The sequence below is a fragment of the Loxodonta africana genome, chromosome 3, assembly GCF_030014295.1.
Source record: "Loxodonta africana isolate mLoxAfr1 chromosome 3, mLoxAfr1.hap2, whole genome shotgun sequence".
In the NCBI taxonomy this organism is placed as follows: domain Eukaryota; kingdom Metazoa; phylum Chordata; class Mammalia; order Proboscidea; family Elephantidae; genus Loxodonta; species Loxodonta africana.
Genome location: NC_087344.1, coordinates 210196696 through 210222118, shown reverse-complemented (window position 1 = coordinate 210222118; position 25423 = coordinate 210196696). Strand labels below are relative to the sequence as shown.

The following is a 25423-nucleotide window of genomic DNA, read 5'->3' as shown; positions in this document are numbered from 1 at the left end:
TTCTGACTTCTTTAATAAACTCATTACACGCAAATTTATATCGAAACTGATTATACAATGTAACCCAAGAAAATAAACCAGTTTATCTGAGGGCAAAGAAAGGCTTGGTCTGGACCCAGTGTAAATCTTAATAGTAGTACACAGTATACACAGGCATGTACACACACACAGTATACACAGGCATGTACACACACACACACAGTATACACAAGCATGTACACACACACACACACAGTATACACAGGCATGTACACACACACAGTATACACAGGCATGTACACACACACAGTATACACAGGCATGTACACACACACAGTATACACAGGCATGTATACACACACACAGTATACACAAGCATGTACACACACACAGTATACACAGGCATGTACGCACACACACAGTATACACAGGCATGTACGCACACACACAGTATACACAGGCATGTACGCACACACACAGTATACACAGGCATGTACGCACACACACAGTATACACAGGCATGTACGCACACACACAGTATACACAGGCATGTACGCACACACACAGTATACACAGGCATGTACACACACAGTATACACAGGCATGTACACACACACAGTATACACAGGCATGTACACACACACAGTATACACAGGCATGTACACACACACACACACACACCCCCCTCTCTCTCAGTTCATTAATATTCTGAATCTTTATTACAGGTTTGGCCTTGCAACCACCTGACTTGATAAAACAGACCACTTAAAAAGGAAGAAAGCTCAATAAAAGGAATTACAGAGACAACAAGATTAACTGATTGCAGTGTTTTCACATATTGTAGCTGAAATTCTGCAAATGCACAGTTGGCTGCAGCTTGGCCTTTAACAGCCTGTGATCAGAAAGGAGGAGGAAATTTTATTCTCATTAACTGTTGCAGATTTACTGCAGTGAAAAAGGGCTGTGTAACTTGAGACATGACAGTACAGAGAGATCAAAGCCATGGACTGGAAACTAAATAAACCCTCTGGCTACTTCCTGCAAGGAAAATTCCCTTTGGCAATGTAAAACAGAGCCCAGTTAAAAACTACTCTCAGTTTTATGAGCTGTCACAGCAGCTCAAGTGGTTTGGACCAACTGAGTTTAGAACATTTTATTTCCTTGTTTTTTTGTCTTAGATACTTCTTTAAGCAGTTTTATAGACTTTCTTTTCTTTTTTTTATACTCAACAACAAAAAAATAAAACTTTTCTCTCGGTTGAAACTGAGAAGGTAACCACTAAACTCATTAAAGCAGGCAGGTCTTCATTTTCACATTCCTTTCTCATTTGCTACAGCTTAATATTTTGCTCTTAGATTTATTTGGCAATATACATTTACTTAATAATTCATCGGTATTCTGTATAATTTCTATTGAAAATAAGTGTAAATCAGTTTACAGAGCCCATCTGGCTCATATCTGAGGAGTGAGCTATTTCTAACAGCACATCTGGAAGGACTACGGGCAACACAGAAGTTAATATTACATTTAGAAACCTAGGGACCCTAGGTTTCAGCTTTCTCATTTTTTTTTTTTTTTTATATTTGAGTCTTTAATTTTTCTAATGTAAGAAAACTGCTATAATACTTAATTTACACTGTTACGTCAATAGAAACACAGATGGCCTAATAAATCAAACTTACATTAGAAAATATCCTTGGTTTAGGCGTAAACTCAGTATCACTGAATCCAGACTTAGAGGAAATAGGGATGATACACTTTCCCACTTTTTTTTTTTTTTTGAACGTGGTGGTGCTTATCAACCAAACTACATAGCATTTTGTTGCTTTTATTAAATATGAATAAGTAAGCCTTTGTAATAGCAATTTGTGTCCTATTACCTTAAAATAGGTCTCATAATTATTTTTTTGGGGGGGGAATAAGAGGTCAAACAGGTCATAAGAGCAGTTACCTTTGCTGAAGGACATTCTACTTTTTTTCCGTTTAAATATATAACTGATTTTTACATATCTATACAGCCAACAAAATTGCTATTAATACACAAAAAAATGATGATGACATAATTAACCTACCAGTCATGATTGGATTAACTCCCATGTCTATTCTTCTAGTACAAAAAAAAAGTACAAAGCTACGCCATAATTGATGTGTTAACATTTTAGTAGGATCTGGTCATATTCAGATTGTTTTTTATTTACAGACTTAGTTCTGCTGAATTTCTTATCCTTAATGAAATTCCTAATGAAGCGACAGTAAGTCCGGTTTCCTCTGAGAGCACCCTACGTACAGCTAATATGCATGCCTCCAAGAATTCTGCTCTGATCACCAGACTGACGATTAACAGTCTCGATGATGGTGGCTCTTCTCTTGCTTCTACATTTTCAAAGGGAAGTAACTCACTTTAAACATTTTTCCAAGTCAGGAGCATAATTTCTGTAGGCTGAAACATCTTCCAAAGTTTCCAGGATTCTAAGCCTTGGTTTTTGGCTTGTATTCCTGTATTTCAGTAAAGTTTACAATTTGCTAATGCTGATGTGTGATAATCTAATAAAATCTGGCCTTAAAGGTTATAGGCCCAATTTACTAATAAAACTTTAATTCAGTTCTCCTTGGGAAATGCAAATCATTAGTGTTCAAGCAATGGATCTGAATTTCCTTGCCTTTAAAGGCTGGAGAGAAGTCAGCTCTATAAAAAGCCTAGACAAATAAGACTAGCTGATAATAAGGCCGTGAAGCTTCATTTACAGGCATAAAACAATGGATCACGCACTCGAGAACTAAGATTGGTTAATTAAATAAACAAATGATTTGCACAAGACCTGCAACACTTCTAGACTGAGGCTAATCTAACTTCATCCTCATTTTTTATACAACTGGATTTAATCTGCAGAGAATTTAGCTTCCTTCTGTTATACAGACGGGCGCCATAAGTTGCAGCCGACGCTACGGCGTCTACCAGCAGTAAACTGTGTAAGAGAATTAACTGTGGCGAACTAACTACACAGTGTGTTAGTAAACTTTCAGCAACTTGTCTCCAAGCAAATCTGAAGTACTAAATTGCAATAAGCCATGTCAAACATATTAAACCAAAACAGATTAAAATATGTTGTTTTGTGCAACAAAGCCTGAACATCTTATTCTGAATTTTAATAATGACTACTCTGAACTTTATAAAGCAGAGTTCACGGACAGACTAATAGATGTGCCTGTCATTTGCAGGCTGTATGGTATAACAGTAGAGTGTAGGAGTGTTGGCTCTTGCCAAGTTTAAAGGCTTTACTATTTATTAGCTATGTGGTTTTGGCTTAGTCTCTTAAAAATCTTTGTGCCTTAATTTCCACGTCTGTTAAAATAGGGACAAAAGTACTTTTTACCCTATCTGCCTCACAGACTTGTTGATGATCAATGAGATACATGAAGATATAGTCATAAACTGGTAAAATGCTACATAAATGCAAGTTATTAGCCTTTGTATACTTAGATTTTATTCTCTGAAACATTTAGAAAGCTCCTAAAACATTCCATCTTCTTAAATAAAAAAGTAACTTACAGAATTGCTATGGGAGTATTAAAAAAGAAAAAGGAGATTTAACGTAAGGGCGGCGTTAGAGCAAGAGTCCCCGAGTGTGAAAGCACGGATTTGCACTGGTGTGACTTTCTCACCAGAACTGTGTTACCTATCTACTGCCACTCTTCTTCTCCTGCCTTCACCATTCCACAGTGGAAGAGTAAAAAGGCTACTTTTTTCCCTTAGGTATAATTTTACCTGTCACATAGTATTATTTCTTATGAACGGTTTTATTCATTTCAAGAAATATTACCACACATTTGTTTGGTTAATACTGATAAAGGTAGAAGAACTTAAAATTATTTCTATTGGTTTTGCAGTTATACCTTGGTACAGCATTTATCACTAGGCTTGAAATATATGTGTATACATATTAAAAATAGTGTCATTTGGACAACTTAATACAATTATAATAGAAATTTGCACAGACTGAAATCATACACTGTGAAACAGAGTAACCTTTAAAAAGTAAACAGGATACTGTCCTGTCACCCAACTTCACTGTTGCTATAAAGGGCTCTACTGTATGTGTTTTAATTATGACTTAACAAAATTCTATGTAAACTGAGAAACAACTCTTGCAAATATCCCAACCTAGATACAGATAAGAACAAGTATTAGGGACTTATGTAAATGTACATGCCAAAAACAAAGAGTAAGCAAAATGTATAATGTATACAAGGCTCTCAGTAAGTTTTTGTTTTTAATATTATACACTGTTTAATAACAGGCTAATCCTAAAATGAAAATACCTTTAAATATTAAATGACCAAACCTGTTATAATATATGCAAATGAATATAAATGGAATAACTAAATATCCCTAATCATACTATTTTTAATTATTAGAATTATAGATATGGGAGTGGTTACCAAAGTTTATGCTACCAAAACATCATAGGTGAATATGCATTTTTTATATTAAAAAAGGAATTATAAATAAGGAAGTAAATTAAAAGGTCTCCGTGGTTAACCTTTAAAAAAAGGGAAGAATTTTATGTAAGGAGAATCCTATTGCTAAATATATCCATTTCTACCTATTCTGACCTTCATATACTGGGTTTACTTAAAACAGAACACCTGTTCAATGGAATCTAATATGCAGACGAACCTTGTGGTACAAAGTGAAAACAATGCTCACTCCACAACGCCACGGACGCACCTCGGTGTGCTCAGTGCTCACTCCACGACGCCACGGACGCACCTCGGTGTGCTCAGTGCTCACTCCACGACGCCACGGACGCACCTCGGTGTGCTCAGTGCTCACTCCACGACGCCACGGACGCACCTCGGTGTGCTCAGTGCTCACTCCACGACGCCACGGACGCACCTCGGTGTGCTCAGTGCTCACTCCACGACGCCACGGACGCACCTCGGTGTGCTCAGTGCTCACTCCACGACGCCACGGACGCACCTCGGTGTGCTCAGTGCTCACTCCACGACGCCACGGACGCACCTCGGTGTGCTCAGTGCTCACTCCACGACGCCACGGACGCACCTCGGTGTGCTCAGTGCTCACTCCACGACGCCACGGACGCACCTCGGTGTGCTCAGTGCTCACTCCACGACGCCACGGACGCACCTCGGTGTGCTCAATGCTCACTCCACAACGCCACGGACGCACCTCAGTATACTCAGTGTGGCTATTTTCTTTCACATACAGATTTATTCACCCACTCTTTACCTTTGATTACTTCATAAGGATAAATTCTTAGAAGTGAAGTAACTGAGTTAAAGGAAGTGAACAATTTAAGACTTTTTTTTTATATTACCAAATGCATTCCACAAAGGTTTCATCAATTTACATGCCCATCAGAGGCTTATCAGAATGCTTCTTTACTCCTATGTGTTGGTATTAGCATTAAAAAAAAAACTTTGGCAAATGGTATCTGGGTACCTTGTTTTGTAATCACCATGTCTGGAAAAATTACTAACATCAGGAGTTCTTTTTAAAGACTTCATGAAGCATGCTCTCCTCTGAGAAAAAGTCAGAGGAAAACAACTTCATAAATAACGAAAAGGTCATGATAACTTTTTTTTTAATTTTTATTGTTCTTTACGTTTACGACTGAAGTCAATCTCTCATACAAAAATTTATATACACCTTGCTATATATTTTTTTTTATATACTCCTAGTTGCTCTCTCCCTAATGTGACAGCACACTCCTTCTCTCCACCCTGTATTTCTGTGTCCATTCAGCCATCTCCCCTCCAGACAGGAGCTGCCCACATAGTCTCATGTGTCCACTTGAGTCAAGAAGCTCACTCCTCACCTGTGATAATGTATGATAAAAATTTTATAACACACTAAATAAAGCAGGGTTCTCGTTAATGATTATCTTCAAAATATTTCGTAAGTATTTACCAATTACTTTAGTCTTTGCAATGTTGCGAAAAAATGGGCAACTGGTCTCAATATTTATCAAAGGAAACGGTTCTGGGAGGTTCTTTTTGTTTTCATTTGATCCTTCCATATAATTTCTATACCTCTGCCACAGTAAAAGGGAGGTCATTAAAACTTAAATTTCAGAACAAATGGAAGAGTTTGGGTTATTAATTAAAAACTGACAACGGACTTTGTAGGTGTAGTTACTTTCAATATAAAAGCATTTCTCTCTCGAATAAATTTTAAGGGTTGTGAACACGGAGAATAATTGAATTTCTCCTCTGAATAACTTCCACAATACGCAGTTCTATACGCACCACAGGATATCTCTCAGGCAGATAGTACATAATTTTGAAGTTACTTTTCTCAAGTGAAAAAACTGAGTAAAAACAGCTGAGCATAATTCAGATGGCCTTATAGTTAAAGCAATAAGTCTAAGTTTCACATGTTGAGTCCTAGTCTTAGGGAAAAAAATCACACAATTAAGAATTTGGAAAAAGGCTATTTCTTATATTTCAAGGAAATAATCTGTGAGTTCTATTCAGTATGATTTCTAAATGTATAACTGTGATTTAATGTTTGAAATAAAGTAAATTAGAGAGACCAGAATAAAAGGTCTATATGTGTAATATATAATATGTATAATATGCAAAATGTTAATATTATTCTAAGAAATAAAAAATAAATAAAAGAGTCAGGCTATAACACACACAGAAAGAAAATTAAAGTATCGGACTCAGATGGTTCAGAAAATGCGCAAATCTAGTTCATCTCTGACCCCAGTGAAATGGTCAGTAAATGACATCACTGTGCCAACCACGAAGAACCGCGGGCCCCCTGAAAAATATTTTTTTGAAAGAAAGAAAATGAAAGTATCGGACTCAGATGGCTCAGAAAATGTGCAAATCTAGTTCATCTCTGACCCCAGTGAAATGGTCAGTAAAATGACATCACTGTGCCAACCGCGAAGAACTGCAGGCCCTCTGAAAAACATTTTTCAAAGACTCGAGGAAACCTAAGCAGTTTCTGCATTTTCCCCGTTTATGAAAACTGGATTCCTATAAAGAAATATGGTCCATTTTTACTGCAACAAAAACTCATTTGTAAAACCTGGAAGCAGTTTAAAAATACTCTTAACATGAGGTTCTTGTTAGTCTTGAAAAGTAAGAGTTATAATAAAAAAAGGCCAAAAATATGGTGTGGATATATGGTATATAGGGGGGAAGAACGCTAGCCTTGCTCCCATTATTTTAAATTAGCTTCAATAGCAAGTTCCACTTCACTTTCTAACACCAATTCAGATTTGGGGAGGGGAGGGAAGGTTTGCATCTGCCGCCCTGGGATTGGCAACTCCATAGCTAATGCCTTCAAGCGCTAATGCATTTTGCATTAGCTCTAAATGTCGGGAAATCCTGGCGCCAAGAAGTTCAAAACGATAGTGACACATGTCTACAGCCCAGGATTCACTGTCCAACTGCCAGCATCCATTTTATCAAACACCCAGCCTCACTTGTAGAATGGGATGGATGAGTTTAACGGTTTCACTGTTTCCAATTAAACTGCCCTGCTGTATTACAAAAATGCAGGCATTCAGACTGAGAAGGACCCATGACTTGGATTTTAAGAAAAAACAAAAAAACAAATTGAACTGTTTAAACAGTTTTCTAAAGCTGGCTTAGTTTCCCCATTTTAAGATTTGTCCTATTATTGAACTTTGTCTCTTTAGAAAGAAAAAGAAGAATTTTTCTGTGGACAATTAAAATAAAAACTCAGGGTTGTACAAACTAGTAATTTATTCTTTACCCTGCAGGGGCTTGGGGTCATCTACTTCACATGAACCACTCAAACTGAAACGTTAAAAAACAACAAAGTCTTGAGTACCAAAACCCAAAACCAAACCCGCTGCCATCGAGTCGATTCCAACTCACAGTGACCCGACAGGACAGAGTAGGACTGCCCTAGGCTTCCTAAGGAGCGGCTGGTGGACTCAAACCGCCAACCGTTTGATTAGTAGCTGCAGCTCTCAAGCTCCGTGCCACCAGGGCTCCCAGTCATCTGGAGTAGCTGAGAAGTACGCCCCTTGGCACCGACACATTCTGTTCCATGTTTCACCTTGTATTCTACTGCATGAAAATCATTAAAAATAATGATAGAAATTCACATTTTATACATTAATCTTTTATTATTCTCCTTCCAGATAACCTGAAAGTGCTTATTTATAAAAGAAGGAGCCCTGGTGGCACAGTGGTTAAAGTGCTCAGCTGCTAACCAAAAGGTCAGCGGTTGGAACCCACCAGCTGCTGTGAGTTGGAATCAACTCGATGGCAATGGGTTTTTGTTTTATTTATCAAAGACATGATAAAGAAGCAGAAGAATTTATAAATCATCTCTTTTTAAATGCATCTACAGAATATTCTATCAGTTTTTTCAGTATTTAAAAGCAATGAAGACACTATTCTTTCATAGTTAACCCAAATTCTTCATGCTGTCTGGTAAATCTGTTTATTCTCATCTTCGCAGCAGAGATGACAAACAGAAGTTCAACAACTTCTGTTTGATGAACTTGCATTTCTTGAAAAGTCTTCCTATTTTACACTTAAAACAGTTAAAATGAAAAAATTTTAAAATAGTGCTTTGAATCAGTCTTATTTGATCCAATGAGCTTTAAATTTACTTATTTTATATCAGGAGTTGAAAAGGTAGCCACTAGTTTGAAGTTTCACATCTGGGACATTGTGTAGCAAAATTATCATACAAAAATATGTGAATAATTATGTAGCAATTTAAAATACTTAAATCTTTTCAGAATTAAAAAATATGTCAGTTAATATTTATGGTTTGTTCCTTTCAAAGGGTATAAAAATCCTATTAAAAGGAAAATTCTAACCAACCAAAAATGATTGAATAAAAGAAAACGTAAAATTATTCCAGATTAGGCTAATAAAAAGTAACAGGAGAACAATTAGGAGTCTTGGTTACACTGTATACTCTGTACCTCTGCTGGTACAAGTTAGAGTCCCTTTTCATTTGATCTATCACCTACAAGAAAATTGAGGAAATTCATTGTAAATTATTTCTTCTGGAAATAAAAAAGAGAAAACGATATGGTTATGTGATTTAAGGCCAGAAAAATTACAAAAGACAAGAGATGAAAGACTTAACTTTCTCCAGGGAAGTTTCTTTTAAAGGGCAAACTATTCTCAAATCAAAACAATTGTAATAAATAAGTTGCTCTTTTGGTTTGAAAAATAGTCTACAGTAAGTTTTATTAACTAATCCTTTAAGCCAACGTTACTGTGACATATCTTTTAGGAAGTAAAATAAGTTACTTTAAATATTTTACTCTTGAAAAGTAACTTATAATACAGAGGTAAAAGGATTTTCCCAAGGTCATTTTTAAAAAAGTTAAAAACAGAATTGAAGAATAAAATCCTGAAATCTTTGGACTCAGTATATAACTTACCATTGAGTACAACTGTCTCTCAAGGCATTTTTATTGTTTTACAAAATGGTTATTTTTGAAAACCAGACATGATTTTGTTGAACTAATAAGCTCATAAGATCAATAATTTGTATATTCAATTTTAGAGAAAAATTTTAATTTCTTAAAAATCATATAACGATATTAAAAAATCAAAGCAAACTTTTCCCAAATAAATAATACATGATTAGTAGCAGTCTGCTTTCTTTATATTGCCAGTATTTGCAGAAAATACAAAAATGATGTTTTGCTCATGGTGAAACAAAAATGGCAGAAAAACTGAAGTTAATGTCAGCAAAATTCTTCGAGATAGACAGATAGATAGAGAGATAGGATCATATACCCGAATTATTTTTCCCTTTCCTAATTATGTTTCAGAATACATTTGTACAGTAAACTGTCACATGATGGAGTATACAGCTATAATGATTAAACAGGCTCTATTTAAATAATTAGAGTTAATATATTCAGAAGCGGCAAAAGTAATCAAAAGCCACATGCTTTCTAGTATTTAACTATGTTTAGCTTTTCTTTCCTAAGGCAAGGAGTTTCTTGTAATTACAATACAGTATACCAATGAAACTTTATTTCTAATGTGCTAGTATTTATTTCAGGAGCCCTGGTGGCACCGTGGTTAAAGCACTCAGCTGCCAACCAAAAGGTTTGCAGTTCAAACCAACCAGCCACTCCATGGGAGAAAGATGTGGCAGTCTGCTTCTGTAAAGATTTATAGCATTGGTAACCCTATGGGACAGTTCTACTCTGTCCTTACAGGGTCGCTATGAGTTGGAATAGACTCAAAAGCAATAGGTAACGAGTAGGGCTTCAAACCGGTTTATTCCAATTCGAACTGCTGCTGAGAATATGCATTTCTACCCCAGATATACTGAATCAGAATCTACATTTTAACAAGGTCCGCAGGTGACTCTTATGTATAATAAATTCTGAGAACCACTGCTCTACTAGTGGTTCTCAGAATTGGTCCCTAACCAGCAGCATTAGCATCCCCTCTGAACTTGTTAGAAATGCAAATTCTCAGCAAGGGTTTGAGCTACAACCAAGCAGTTCGAAGGCCTGGTAATGGGCACAGAAGACACCACACATCTGTCCATTTGCCATACTGTGGTGGCTTGTGTGTTGCCATGATGCTGTAAGCTATGCCACTGGTATTTCAAATTCCAGTAAAGTCACCCACGGTGGACAGGTTTCAGCAGACTTCTAGACTAAGACAGACTAGGAAGAAAGGCTTGGTGATCTACTTTTGAAAATTAGTCAATGAACACCTTATGGATCACAGCAAAATACTGTCCTAGAGTATAGTGCTGGAAGATAAGCCGCTATGAAATAGCCGCAGCATTACCAACCAAAGACACAAACATACCAACAATCATGATGCAGGGCCAGGCGACATTTTGTTCTACTACACATAAGGCTACCATGAGTCAGACCGACTCAATGGCAATCAGTAACACAGAACACCGAAGTGCATATAAGGAGCATTGTTGTCTCATTTCATGGAATACTGCCATGTTTTCCTACCACGTTTTTAAACTCTGGGTTACAACCATCAGTGAGCTGTGAAATCAACTTAGTGGGCTGCAATCTGCATTCAAAAAAAGAAAGAGGATCAAACAGACTCTATCAGAGGGCATCACAGGTAGTTAAGAGTGAGTACCGTTTTGAGAAGTTTCTGTTTACGTATACATGTATAAAAACATGCATGTGCAGTGAGTTGTAACAGGAAAGGTATTTCTTAACGTGGGTCGAGGTCAAGAAATGCTACCATAGTACGCTGTGTTTGTTCTGGAAAGAACGTCAGCTTTGGAGACATATAAACCTGAGTTCACACTCGTGCATGACCACTCTACCTGTGTGAGTCAGTTACTTAAATTTTTAGAGCCTTGATTTCTTCATCTGTAAAATGGCTATAATAATACCTGCTTTAAAATGTTGCCTTGCAGGTTAAAATAAGTAAGATAAATATTTGTAAATAGATTTTACGAATAGATGATCAATAATGGTAACAATTATTACTATTGGATTAAAGTAGCTTATTGCAAGTGATCATTAAGCTTCATAACACTGGCCACAACTGTATTCTTTCATTTAAAAAATACTACATGAACAAATCACTCAATTTGAAAGTAACAAAAACAAACAAACAAACAAAACCAACCCAAACCCTCTGCCATCCAGTTGTTTCTGACTCTTAGCAACCCCAGAGGACGGAGTAGAACTGCCCCGTAGGGTTTCCAAGGCTGCCACATCTTTCTCCTGCTGAGCTTCTCATGGGTTTAAACCGCCGACCTTTCGGTTAGCAGCTCAGTGCTTAACTACTGTGCCACCAGGGCTTCTCAATCTGAAAATAGCTTACGTTAAGCACAAGAATTTCAGAAGAAGAAATTAAATCAATAATTTAAAGGAAAAGAATCAACTGTCTGAAAGGCAAACAAGATTATAGCTATAGTCACCCCACGGTATCGGGGAGGCGGGCAGAATTGGTTCTAGGACCCCAGTGGATACCAAAATCCACAGATGCTCACCTTCCTTATATAAAACGGTGTACTTTAAAAAACTTTTTTGCACAGCACAGGAATGACTGGCGTTTGGCTCTGAAGTGGAATAGTGACAGTGAGCCAGGTGAAGGGAGATGCTGAAGCACCACACCAAAGCGTGACTTTTAAGGAGAGCCACATCTGGCCTTCCTGCTGCAGGGTGCCCTCTGTGCCAGGGTTCCTTCCAGCAGGAGGTCCTGGGTGACTCTGGGTACCCCACATACGTGGTACAGAATGCTAGGTCCTGGGCCTGCCAACTTTATGCTCTCCTGGACCCAAGACCTCTGCCGCAAACATGGTCCCCAGGACCTTGGTCAGGCCAAGAAGCACCCAGCATAAGCTCGTGGCCCCTTTCCCCATGTCTTCACTTGTCCAAACTGTGTTGGGGTGCGGCTGCCCCATCCCCCTGGGAGCTGCTTCCTTCACAGCCACATACGGTTCCTCCGCTGAACCCTGCCTTGCCTTGTGCTGCCCTCTGTCTTGCCCCTAGGCCCTGAGTGCCTTCTTTCTTTCTCTGTCCTAATATTTTTGATTCCCAGTTGGTTGAATCATGGATGTTGAACCCTTGGATACAGAGGGCCGACTGTATTCACTGGACTAGCTAAGACAAAATTACAAGTCAGCCTGAATTAAAACGTTACACCTCGAGGAATAATATGAGGAGAAAATATTCTTTACACTTTCTGGCAGGACTTTAAAAATCTGACACCAGTAATGAAGCTATCTGCTGGAGGAGCTTTTTTGTGACTATAGAACAATGCTGGCATGTCAGATTTTTTTTTTTTCCCTTAAAAAATTTACTTGAATGCTTTGTAGGGAAGAAAAGTCTTTAATCAAAGCACCAAGACTTTTTAAAGAGTTGTTTTTAGGTGCTGTCAAGTCAGTTCCGACTCACAGCGACTCCATTCATGTATTGTTATAGGTTAAAACTGCCCCACAGGATTTTCTCGGTTGTAATCTTTATGGATGTAGATTGCCAGGTCTTTCTCCTGTGGAGCGGCTGGGTGGGTTTGCTCTGCTGAGTGCTTAATTGTTGCACCACCAGGGCTCCTTTTTAAACAGTAATGTCTGAATAATTGTTAAAAATACATGTTGTATATTCTCATTTTCTATTATACTTTACTGATGTTGGATGGTCCTCAGGAAACAATCTGTTCATTAATTTGGCAAATGTTTTTTCTGCTGTAATAGACAGCCTGATGAAAAACATGGTGAAGCATATTTTTTCAGATTTGTGATCTTCTCCTTTACATGGAATACGTGATTTCATAAATTAATTTAAAATCAATACACCTGTTCTTGAAAAGATTGAAGATTTTTCTCCTTCTTAATGAAAAACATAAAGAAATGAAGAATAAAGAGAACTCCACCTTTTCAAAAACAAGGGAAATTAAGTTTTCCTCCCAACACCTCACATTAGCTTCTTCTTGGAACACAGTTTACCTGCTGGGAAATGAGTGCTGCCCCGCTGCATCTCCATTCTGAATGTGAAAATCACTGAAGAAGTCTGGACTGATGGCTCCTTCTGAGGCAATTAATCCATCTAGGAAGAAGGAAAATTTTAAACAGTGAAACAAATTTGTAAGGAATAGAAGGAAACCACCCTAGCAAGTAATATAATAAAAAATAACTTGGATATTTAATTTAGAAAGAAAAATGTTAGTGTGCCATGATATTCTCCCTGGAGTCTGAAGAGCTAAGACCGCACGTACGTCAGTGTTTTACTGCACATCAGCTCAGCACAACAATTCAACAAACATTCGCTGGTCGTCTACTATGTCCCAGGTACTGTGCTAGGTACAGAGGTGAGTAAGATGGTTTCTGCCTTCAAGGAGCTTACCCTCTTGTGGAGAAACAAGACGCAAAGACAAGGGGGAGAGGTGAGCTAGCAAGAACAGAAAGAATGGTCCCGGCTAAGGAAGTAGTAACAGTAAAGGCAAAGAGGTATGAAGTAGTAAGCTTTTGGTAAAGAACAAAACTAGTCTGTCCTACATTTTATACCTAGAGATCTTCATTTGTACAGCATGATTAGGGAATTAGCTTTTTCAAACAAGTAATTTCTAAATAAGCAACTAAATAAGTGCCAAACCTTAAAACCACGCACAAACTTAGGTTAGAAATCTTTGTAAAAATATTTTACACTCCCTTATTTGTCTGTCTGTCTGTCTGTCTGTCTGTCTGTCTGTCTGTCTGTCTGTCTGTCTGTCTGTCTATCTATCTATCTATCTATCTATCTATCTATCTATCTATCTATCTATCTATCTATTTTTAGGAGCCCCGGTGGCACAGTGGTTAATAGCTACAGCTGCTAACCAAAATGTCAGCAGTTTGAATCCACCAGCTGCTCCTTGGAAACTCTATGGGGCAGCTCTACTCTGTCCTACAAGGTCACTATGAGTCGGAATCAACTCGATGGCAACAGATCAGTTTTTCAGTTAGGAGTCCTGGAGTCACAATGGTTAAGCACTCAGCCGCTAACCGAAAGGTTGGCAATTGGAACTCACCCAAGGGCTCGGCAGGAGAAAAGACCTGGTGATCTGCTCTTGTAAATACTATAGCCTAAGGAAACCCTAAAGGCAGTTCTGCTCTGGCAGATAGGATCGCTGTATGTGGAATCCGCTCCCCTGCACACAACAACCACAATGTTCTTAGGACGTATACTAAACATAATTTAAATATTTATTGGATGACTGATCTTCATTATAAATACCAACTGCCATATAATCATGCCCTAGGGTTATTAGACACATTACCTATGTCAAATGGTATTACTACTATGCTTTTTGAGTCCTTTTTCTTTGCTTATAAAGTGTTTCTTTTCCTAAATATAAACCTTGATATCATTTATTGCTGATTTTTGCGTGTGATACAAAGAGCTCGATTTGGCCTTTCTCTCTGCTTCCTGAAGTGGAGCTCTTGGAATTCCCCGGCAATGGAGCTTTTTCTTCTAAAACAGCATCATTTAAACATGTGCAAATGAGTGGGGGCCACAAAAACCACACCTGGCCAGTTAGCCTCAGGAAGGGAGGGGGCATGGTTTAGTCAATCATGCACATTTAATGATTCAGTCAATCATGACTATGCCATAAAGCCAAAAACAAAAAAAAGGCCTGGACACAGACGCTCTCGGGGCTTCCTGGATTGGGGAGCAAATCTGCTCTGGAGGGGGCGGTGCATCCCTGGGGACAATGGAAACCTAGCATCGGGGGGCCCCCAAACTCCACCCTGTGTGTCTCTTCTTTTGTATCCTTTCTGGCTATAATGAATAGGTAATTTTAAGTACAGGTACCTTTCTGAGAATTCTGTGAGACGTTCCAATGAATTATAGAACCCACAGGGGCAGAGGGAGCCAGCAGGTCAGAAGTTAGGGGGCTGGGAACCCTCAAACCTATGGCTGGTATCCTGAGGGGGTAAGAAGACGACTCCGGGTTTGGGGCCGGCTTGTGTGAAGTGCAGGGGGTTTTGTGGGTCCCTGTCCTTGTGGTTGGGTGGCAGGGGATGAGAGAGTGCCTGGAGTGGCTGGCAACTAAAATAGAGAAGTGGGGAGGTGAGGACTGGATCCATTTCCAGGTAGGAACTAGATTCATGCTGGTCTTTACTAGGAAGTTAGCAATAAAGGTGGGATTTGGCCACCTTGCCTTTAGTTTACTGCAGGGTAATACTAGTTTCTCTTTTGCTCCCATCTAAGTATCCAGATAACCAGTTTTTGATAGAACTATGTCTAAAAAAAAAAAAAAAAAGTAAGGATAAAAAGGATCTAAAGAAAAAATCTAAGTGATGGTTTCAGAGGGCTATCCTATACATAAAGCAAATACATTTTAGTATATGGCTTTTGTAATAACTATTTGGACAGCGTTGAGGCCTTTTAAATTCCCTTTTCTGAAAGTGTGCTGGATTGTTGAAGGACCTCAAGGTAAATGCTGGCTAGGTCACATGCTCCACCCACATTGTTTACAAACCTGGCACACAGTGGGCAGCTTGTTCAGTCACCAAATGACCATTCTGTACCTACCCTGTGCATACTAGTATTATGCTAGGTCCCGAGGGAAATATAAAGAATGGCAAGATGTAATCTTATCTCAAGAATTTTAAGTGAAAGATGATAGGACCCCTAAGATAAATTAAATAATAGAATTCATTAATAAACGATGCAGCAGTGGAAGCAGTAAAAGCTAGAGAGGGATTACTGTGCTCTGCAAATGTTAGAGCCTCTGAAGTTGGGACGGGGAGGGGATGCAGAGGTGTAGCCTGATTTGAGTCTTGAAAGACAGGCGAGATTCAATCATGAATCTGACTGAGGAGCAAGGGTATTGAAGCTTGAGTGAGTGGTAAAACTAAGTCATAGCATTGACAAATGAAAAAGTGAGGCGATTTGCATTTCCCTAAAACTGCCTGCATTTGTTACATGTAAATACTGTCACATATCATATGTTAATGACTTGTATTATTTAATTGTTGAATGGTTAAAGAACACCATAGAGGAGGTATTTATTATTTCTTTATTAAATTTAGAAATACTTGAGCGATATCTTCAGTGTCCGCTAGAAGTGTCATTATTGTGTAGTCCAGTTTTTATGTCCTCTAAAAATTAAAGATTCTATAAATCAAAAGATCAACTAAACACAGGAGAGCTACAGAAGATGAAATTATGGGAACTGCCAAAACACCACAGATTGAGGATTAAGAGGCTTTGAAAACAAAATCAATTTTATTTGGATCCAAAATTTTGTGAATGTGTGGCTAAAATTAACAAGGTTAAGACCACAAAAATCAACAAGTTCTATTAAATTAAAACCAAATAACTGGGGATGAGGATTTAAGAAACCTGCCAGTTTTAGAGAAACAAACAAAAACCCACTGCCGTCAAAGCTAAGTAAAATGGCAAAATAAAACGTACACCACTTTGGAAATAAACGCAAAGGTATTCAACCTGCCAGGAGAAAGATTTTAACACTCAGAAATATTTCAGATATAAATACAATCAAATAAAAAGATAGCTGAGTTATGTTAAAAAAAAAGTCTTATTACATGAAACATGACCTCCTGACGTGAACCAGATTAGGAAGAAATAAAGTGGAAAGCTGTGATCAAATTCTCAACGTTGTTTCAATTTGGAACCCCCGCTGTCTTCAAAGGGAACAATGAGCAGCGAAAGGATATATGGTATACAGGGGACTACAAACTGGGAGCTCATCAAATAGAAATCAGACTAAAACTTCTTGAGTTTAAAGATACAGCCAGAAATTTTATAAACCCAGAATACAACTAATTTAATAATATGATAAAAGTATAAATTATATTTTGAAGTTCATTTTTAATCATCCCAGGGTACTGCAGCTTCTAGAGTACAGCTCTAAACCCCCCAAAAAAGAGAAAATACCAAATCCGTTGCCAAACAGGATAGAGCAGAACTGCCCCATAGGGTTTCCAAGGAGCGGCTGGTGGATTTGAATTGCCGACCTTTTGGTTAGCAGCTGAGCTCTTAACTACTGCACTACAGTACCTTTGAATGGCCTGACAAGAGTCAGGCAGCCCTGATGTTAGGAGCAGTCTTTCTCCACTAAAATGAGGTGTAAGTCTTCCACGGAAGTCTCTTCTCAAGTGCTCCAGCTTCTTCGGAAATATTCATTTGTTCCTCAGTATTTTGCATCCAAAATCAATTTTTTTATAGGAACATTAAAAAAAGAAAAATCATACATTCTAGATTGCAGAGCCCAGATAAATTCTGGAGTATCCTTCTCAAGCTCCTACTCTAAGCAACAAGGAACCAAACAATTTCATGAGACATGCAAACAGGCCAGAGGAGAAACAGAAGACAGAGATGATATACACCAGAGCACCTGTGAGCTGCAAAACATTATACACATTTAGGTCATTAAATTATATGAAATGTTTAGACCACAGGTATGTAACACAGCTTTCTGACACTCTCCAAGTAACAGTGATAAAGATATTTAGGAACAAAATGGGCTATATACTGAAACAGGAATGAAATCAGAGCAAATTTAATTATAATTATAGGTAATTTACCAATTTTCTGATTTCTGAAAATCAGTTAAAAACTGGTTTATAAATACCGTTAATAAAAGTCAAAAATACAAAAACAGTATTTTCTGATATACCGTTACTGAAGTACACTTTATTTCTTAAAGTCAGAACAAAATATCATGTTGGGCTCTTTGGTGAACTAGCTCAAAGTGAAATTGTGAGCATGTGGGAGAAAACAGGTGTCAATAATGTAGAAAATGAGGAAAAGAAATGACTAAAATGATAAATTTTAACTTATTTGACTGTACCCGATCAATGATCCTGAGGCAGAAATTATTTTTAGCTTCAAATTCCAGGATTGTATTCACAGATCAAGAATAAGATTAGCCACAATTGATGAAGAACAGTAAGAAAAGTAGAGTCATTTAGAAATAGCAATATAGCTTTATAAATTATGTTTCCTCTATGGGTAACGGGAGATTCCCTGGTGGTGCTAACCAAAAGGCTGGAGGTTTGGGTCCACCCAGAGGCGCCTTGCAAGAAAGGCCTGGTGATCTCCTTCCAAAAACTCAGCCACTGAAGACCCTGTGGAGCACAGCTCTACCCTGACACACAGGGGGCCGCCGGGGGTTGGAATCCACTCGATGGCAACCGGCTGCTGGTTATCAGCAAGAGTACCAAAACGAACAGCTTAATTTTCATAATAGAAAAATAAACTAATCAGTGACTACAATCACAACAATTTAAACTCTAAGAAACAAACTAATGTAACTAAAGAAGATGCTAGATTCTTATTTCATATGACAATACTAATAGCAATTAAAAAAAAAGGCAAGAGAAAAGCAGAAACATTCTGATGTTTTAATAGTTTGAAAATGATTCTAATGAGTAGGAAGTATCAAATGCTATTTTATTTTAAAGTTAAAGACCCAGGGAACAACGGGGTACTTAGTCTAACCACTGTGCTGAAAAGCTACTAACACTGCTTTTACCGGAAGTAGCCTACAGTTTCGTAAGGACACTTGAAGAAGATGACTCAAGGATTCAGACACGTATTCAGTATTACAAATTTATCTAACGTTTCTGAAGACTCAAACACACACACTAAAGAGGCTGATGTTATCTGGATGCCACAGAATATACAGGAGATGTTACAGAGATTCATTTAGTAGATGAAATGAATCATTCTTCATGGAAAATGAACTTGGTAAAATAATTCATAAACTAAAAAAATTATGGAAACTAGATCCTTAAACTCATACTATGTAATTTCCACTGTCAAACGTCTACTGCATCATTAGGCTAGAGGTATAAAAAATAAACAAAACATGAAAATATCTGATCACCCAGCCAAATGCTTACTGTTATTGTTTTTCCATCTGATACAGATGTTTCTAAATTTTGGCATATGAAAACATAAAATTTTTCCACAAAAGCATTTTAGTTATATATTTTAATTATAATGTCTCATAGAAAAATATTTATGGTTTTCATTTTAAGAGGTTCATTTTATCAGAATTGATTTTGGAAATGTGGTATAACTTTTCAGAAATCTCTTCTAAAATTCTAACTGTAGTAAAACAACGAAGTTGAACACTGAGGTGGTTAATCGTCCACGTGGTTATGGCACTAATGAATGGCTCACACCGGAAGGCAGCTATCAATCTTCAAAGCAGGAAAATTGATTCTAACAATATTCTGCTTCCTATTAACCACAGAATTCACATCGGATACACTGTACATCCTTTTACCTCAAAAATATCTGAATATGTAAGGAGCAGCTGCTTGCCGTTACTGTACTAAAACACTCTGTTTGGTTGAAATTAATGATCTATGCCATCTGGTCTGAAACACAAAGCAGTATTTCATAACTACTAGAAAGCTCAGTTAGGAAGAAATCTATTTAATTTTAAAAATACGGCAACAATTTTCCATGATTCAAGTACCTATATCAGATATAAACATATATTTCCTACTAGCTTAAAAATAATAGTGTTTATGGGCAATATCTGTACAATCCACAATTATGAAAACACATTAATGAATACATAGTAGGAAAAAAGCATAAGGTAAGCACTAATAATATATGATAATTACTTTAACGCTTTCTATTTCAAAACTGCTATAGATTTTAATTAGAAATTCTTTCCTTCCTTTCCTCAATTAAACGACTTCAATAAAGTAATGATAATATTGGCAACAGTGCAATGCATTAAAAGTCAGAATATGCAAAAATTTGCCAATCTTTGTGCCAAACCCATCCCTGGAAAAAGGCAGTATGACAGAGTAAATAACATTATACAGGTAAAAATTAACTTTTATGCTGAAAACCCTGCTGAGTTTAGAAAGAAAAAACTGGCGCTATAAAGTATCTAAATCTTTCTAACAGTCATGAGATAAAGTTTAGTAGCAAAATAATGATAAAACTAAACTGTTAAGATTAAATATATTGGAAAACAAAATTAATAAGTTATAAACTTAATAAATGAAGAAGAGAAAAAAATAAATATAACATTTTCTAATGGAAGCCAAAATGTTGAAGATGTCGGTTTAAGTTTTATTATCTGGAAAGTAATAAACTTCTAAGAGCAATTCATTTTCCCAGCTATTCCCTTTTTTATGGAGATCATATCAAAGACTAAATTGGAAAAAAATAATGGTGAGTTAATAGGTTTGCTTGGTATGTATAGGTGTTACATCTGAAATCATTACTAGAAGACCATTAATTTACTACAAGAAGCTCTTAGAAAACTTAGAAATGAGCAAGGTTGGCAGACCAAAATCCCTATTTATAGCACACAAATTCATTGTTTTTGCTTTGGTTATCATCTTACCTGAGTTGTAGAAAAGGTCAGGTCTTTCAAGAATATCTCCTTCATGTATGTATGGCTCAATTCGATCATCCCCATATAAGTACTGCTCGCTTTCATCCATCTGACGACTCTCCACCATCTCCAGCCACTGAGAGTTATGCCAGCGAAACTTTTCACTCTGAATTTTCTTAGCCCATTCCTCATCATATTCCTATTGAAAACAAATAGTGAACTGTTATATAAGCTTTACGAAAGAACTTCCTTGTCACTTGGCTAGCAATACTTTGATCTCATGAGAACTTTGGCGACCTTCCTTTGGGTCGGGGGAACACTAAAATATCATTGAGGATTACCGTATACAATAATCTATAAAAAAGTATTTAACAACCTGCGATATGCAGATGACAGTAAAGAGGACTTGAAGCACTGATTGATGAAGATCAAAGACTACAGCTTTCAGTATGGATTACACCTCAACATAAAGAAAGCAAAGATCCTCACAACTGGACCAACAAGCAACACTGTGATAAACAGAGAAAAGACTGAAGTTGTCAAGGATTTCATTTTACTTGGCTCCACAATCAACACCCATGGAAACAGCAGTCAGGAAATCAAAAGATGCTTTCCTTTGGGCAAGTCTGCCACAAAAGACCTCTTTAAAGTGTTAAAAAGCAAAGATGTCACTTTAAGGACTAAGGTGTGCCTGACCCAAGCCACTTTCAACTGCCTCATACGCATGTGAAAGCTGACAATAAATAAGGAAGACCACGCAAGAATTGATGCCTTTGAATTATGGTGTTGGCAAAGAATGTTGAATATACCATGGACTGTCAAAAGAACAAACAAATCTGTCTTGGAAGGACAACCAGAATGTTTCTCAGAAGTGAGGATGGAGAGACTGTGTCTGACATACTTTGGACATGTTGCCATGAAGGACCAACCCCTGGAGAAGGATACCGTGCTTGGTAGAGGGTCAGCAAAAAAGAGGAAGACCCTCAATAAGATGGACTGACACAACGGCTGCAAAAATGGGCTCAAGCACAACAATGACTGTGAGGATGGCACAGGACCAGGCAGAGTTTTGTTCTGTTGTACACAGGGTCACTATGAGCCTGAACCAACTCGACGGTACCCAACAACAATGACATTCTTTATAAATCTCTGTCCTGGTTACCAATCACTGATGATAATGGCAAACACTGGAAAAAGTTAAAATTTCACAAATGCTTTATTTAAATATTGCCAAAATTTATGTAAAACCCAAACCCACTGCCATCGAGTTGATTCCAACTCATAGCGGAATTTTGTATAAATTTTGTAAAAATTTATATAAACATTTTTGTAAGTAATCAGACTTAGGGCTATAATTATTTGTGGCACTAATGACAGGTGGTTATCATTAAAATTACATCTTTTGCTGTATCTTTTTGTTAACAGTGTTCAGTAGAAAAAAAACAATATTAAAGTAATTCTCTTAGCTACTTAAATGGATTATACTGAAAACAAATAGTAGAACTGCGTTTATTTTGTTCTAACCACAAAATAATGATGTTATCTTATTTAGGTGCAATTATTTTTTTTTAATGCTTACATTCTGCTTGGACCATAAAGTCCTGAGGATAAAGAATGTGGCTTATTCATTGATGTATCCCTAACACCTGCCACAGAGGAAGTTCTTGGTGATTGTTTTTTGAATGACAAATAGGCAAATTACTATAAGCTGCAGCTGAACCTATCTCCCTAAATATCCCATAGGTTGTGGCTATTTCCGACTGCTGTATTCACTTATGGGAGTCCTGGTGTCGCAGCGCTTAAAAGCTATGGCTGCTAACTAAAAAGCTGGCAGTTCAAACCCACCAGCTGCTCCTTGGAAACCCTATGGGGCAGTTCTGTTCTGTCCTATAGGGTCGCAGTGAGTATTCACTTAACAATTAATGGACAGTGGAAACAACAACAAAGATGGAAAAAGAAATGGTTTCAGATATTTGTCATTTGTTTTTATCCCCAGGGTTCTTTAAATTCCTCTTTCATATCCACCCAGAGATGCCTCTGAAGAAAAGGGCCTGTTGATCTACTTCTGAAAAACTAGCCACTGAAAACGCTACAGAGCACAGTTCTAACCTGACACACACGGGGCTGCCGTAAGTCGGCATCGGCCCGAGGGCACGGGGCTGCCGTAAGTCGGCATCGGCCCGAGGGCACGGGGCTGCCGTAAGTCGGCATCGGCCCGAGGGCACGGGGCTGCCGTAAGTCGGCATCGGCCCGAGGGCACGGGGCTGCCGTAAGTCGGCATCTGCTCGAGGGCACCTAGTTAACAAGTTGGAGGGGGACTGGGCAACAGCACTGAGCTTCAGTGGACAAGATGATCACGATATTAAGAGGTGAATCAAATACGTATTTTAGTCAAATGCCAAGCACTTTTAGTCAAAGCTGAGAATCAATTAAAAAGAATCACATAATGAATCTTTGGTATGCAATAAAAATATAAAATTTTGTAATATAATTATTATAATTTTGTTGTTAAAAATCTACTTGCTAAATTTTAAAAAATTCTACATTATCAATAAATGTCTTAGAGTGTCATCTATCAGACTGTGGACTCTATGCCATTTGCGAAAATAGACAGATGCTCCTTTCAATTTAGGCTGGTAGAGGCAGAAAATATGTTTTGTCTATGGTACCGCTAATGGCAATTCTGCCACCAAATTATTAAGCTTTCCTTCTTTTCTAACAGTTATCTATTAATATTCCTATTAATTGCCAATTTATTTCCTAATATTATTTAAAACTAAGCACTATCGTAAGCATTATTATCACATTAGAAATAATAAAAATTTATGATTCAACTGACAGAATTTCAATATTCAAACCACTGAAGGAAATTGTTTACTCCAAGTTATATCTACAATGTTATCTTTCAAATTGACTATTTATACATAAACAGTAAGTTCAAATGACACACCCTGTGAACAATATTTATGTGGGTAAAGTGGTTAGATATGATGGTATTTTATGCAATCCTTCAATCATTAATCACACATAACATGTTATGCTAAAATGAGATAATACCCATAAAGCATTTAGAAAACCCACACAGAACACTTAATAAATGGTTGCCTTTACTGTTAATTAACTGAAGTAATAGCTCTGTGAGTTAGGTACCATAATTATCACCATTTTAAAAATGAGAAAATGAGGTCCACAAAACCAAAGTAACTTGGATCCAAGGTACACAGCTGGCTGTGGCTATTCCAACTGCAAACTCTGAACACGCAGTGTGGAAAAAGCAGTTCAACAGAGGATAAGCGGACATTGTCAGGGTCACCAAAGATGGATTCTTCAGTGGATCAGAATATAGTAAGTGACCTCCGAGGTCAACTCTCAGCTCTAAAATTCCGTGAATGGGTTGAATTGTTGATCAAGCAGTGATATGGAAGTATCTTTTGGTCCAGTAAGTGTAACATTCTATTCTCAATTATCTTCTCTCTGACTTGGCCACACTTGGGAGAGTGCTGGGGAAGGGGGGTGTTGAAATAATAACAAGCATAAAGATGTCATTAGAAGCAGGTTTGTTGGCTACAGATTTTGCAGGGTCACTTTGGGTTTCCAAAATTCAATAAAATACTGAGTGGCGCCTATTCATGTAATATAGCCACTGTGATTAACTTCAAAGAAATTTAGCCTAAATACTAAAAATAATCCTGACTTCTTTAAATTAATATGGTTTCACAACTACACTTTTTGGTACCATATACGGCACACTATAGGTGCTCAATTAAAAGTGACTGTATAAAGATGTCATTCCCATATAAGAAGAGGCCAGATAATGTAAAAAGAACTGATCACATAAACTTATAGTAAAAGGATGGACTTACTATCCATTGAGATAAAAACTTAATGCATAAACAAATAGCAAAGTACTATTTTGGGCAAGAAATTCTCCATATCAACTGCCTTTTTTTTTTTTTTTACTAAAATAAACTAGTTGTCACCATCACCAAAACTCTCAGAAGAATATGCCTGATAATACAAGAAATCCTATAAAATCTACATTAAATACTGGAACTAATTTGAGTGTTTTTGTTCCTCTGAAAAAAAACAGTAGCATGTTTTACATGATAAGAGGCGTAAAACTAGTGTTTCGCTTTGGTAGAAAAACTGAAAATCTCATTATCTGAATGAAGAGGTATTCAAAAAAGATGACAGAAAAACATATGGTCTGCTTGTTCTATAATCTGTGTTAAGTATATAGATTCCTAATGGAAGAAGAGGAGTTAAAATTTAGTCAAGTGCCCAAAGCATGTAAAATATGGGGTTTGCTATTCCTCTAAGAGTAAACTTTGCCACTTACTAGTAACTGTGAAATGTTACACAGCTAGGTTAAAAAAAAAAGATATCCATAAAATGTATTTAGCCCAGTTAAGTAATGCTCTGCACAAAGAAAAAATTCCTCCTTACTCAAGGAGTTATCATCTTACTGCCTCTTGTAAGATTTTATTATCCTAACGGAAACCCTGGTGGTATAGTGGTTAAGTGCTACAGCTGCTAACCAAAGGGTCGGCAGTTCCAATCCGCCAGGCGCTCCTTAGAAACTCTATAGGGCAGTTTTACTCTGTCCTATAGGGTCGCTATGAGTCAGAATTGACTCGATCGT

The 25423-nt window shown here is 37.3% G+C and overlaps 1 protein-coding gene across 2 annotated transcripts in view; it reads right to left on the bottom strand.

Annotated features, from left to right (window-relative positions):
* The window catches only part of KIFAP3 (kinesin associated protein 3), a 257782-nt gene that overhangs the window by 36112 nt on the left and 196247 nt on the right, over positions 1-25423 (bottom strand). Inside the window, exons 18-20 of one of the 2 annotated variants that reach the window (XM_010594969.3) lie at positions 20791-20980; positions 13412-13511; positions 1543-5819 (exon numbers count right to left, since the gene is read on the bottom strand). In XM_010594969.3, the coding sequence (XP_010593271.1) occupies positions 5816-5819; positions 13412-13511; positions 20791-20980 (294 nt within the window). In that variant the 3' untranslated portion in view covers positions 1543-5815. Of the gene's footprint in view, positions 1-1542; positions 5820-13411; positions 13512-20790; positions 20981-25423 lie in introns of those variants that run through there. The other variant, XM_010594968.2, reaches the window with a different exon arrangement.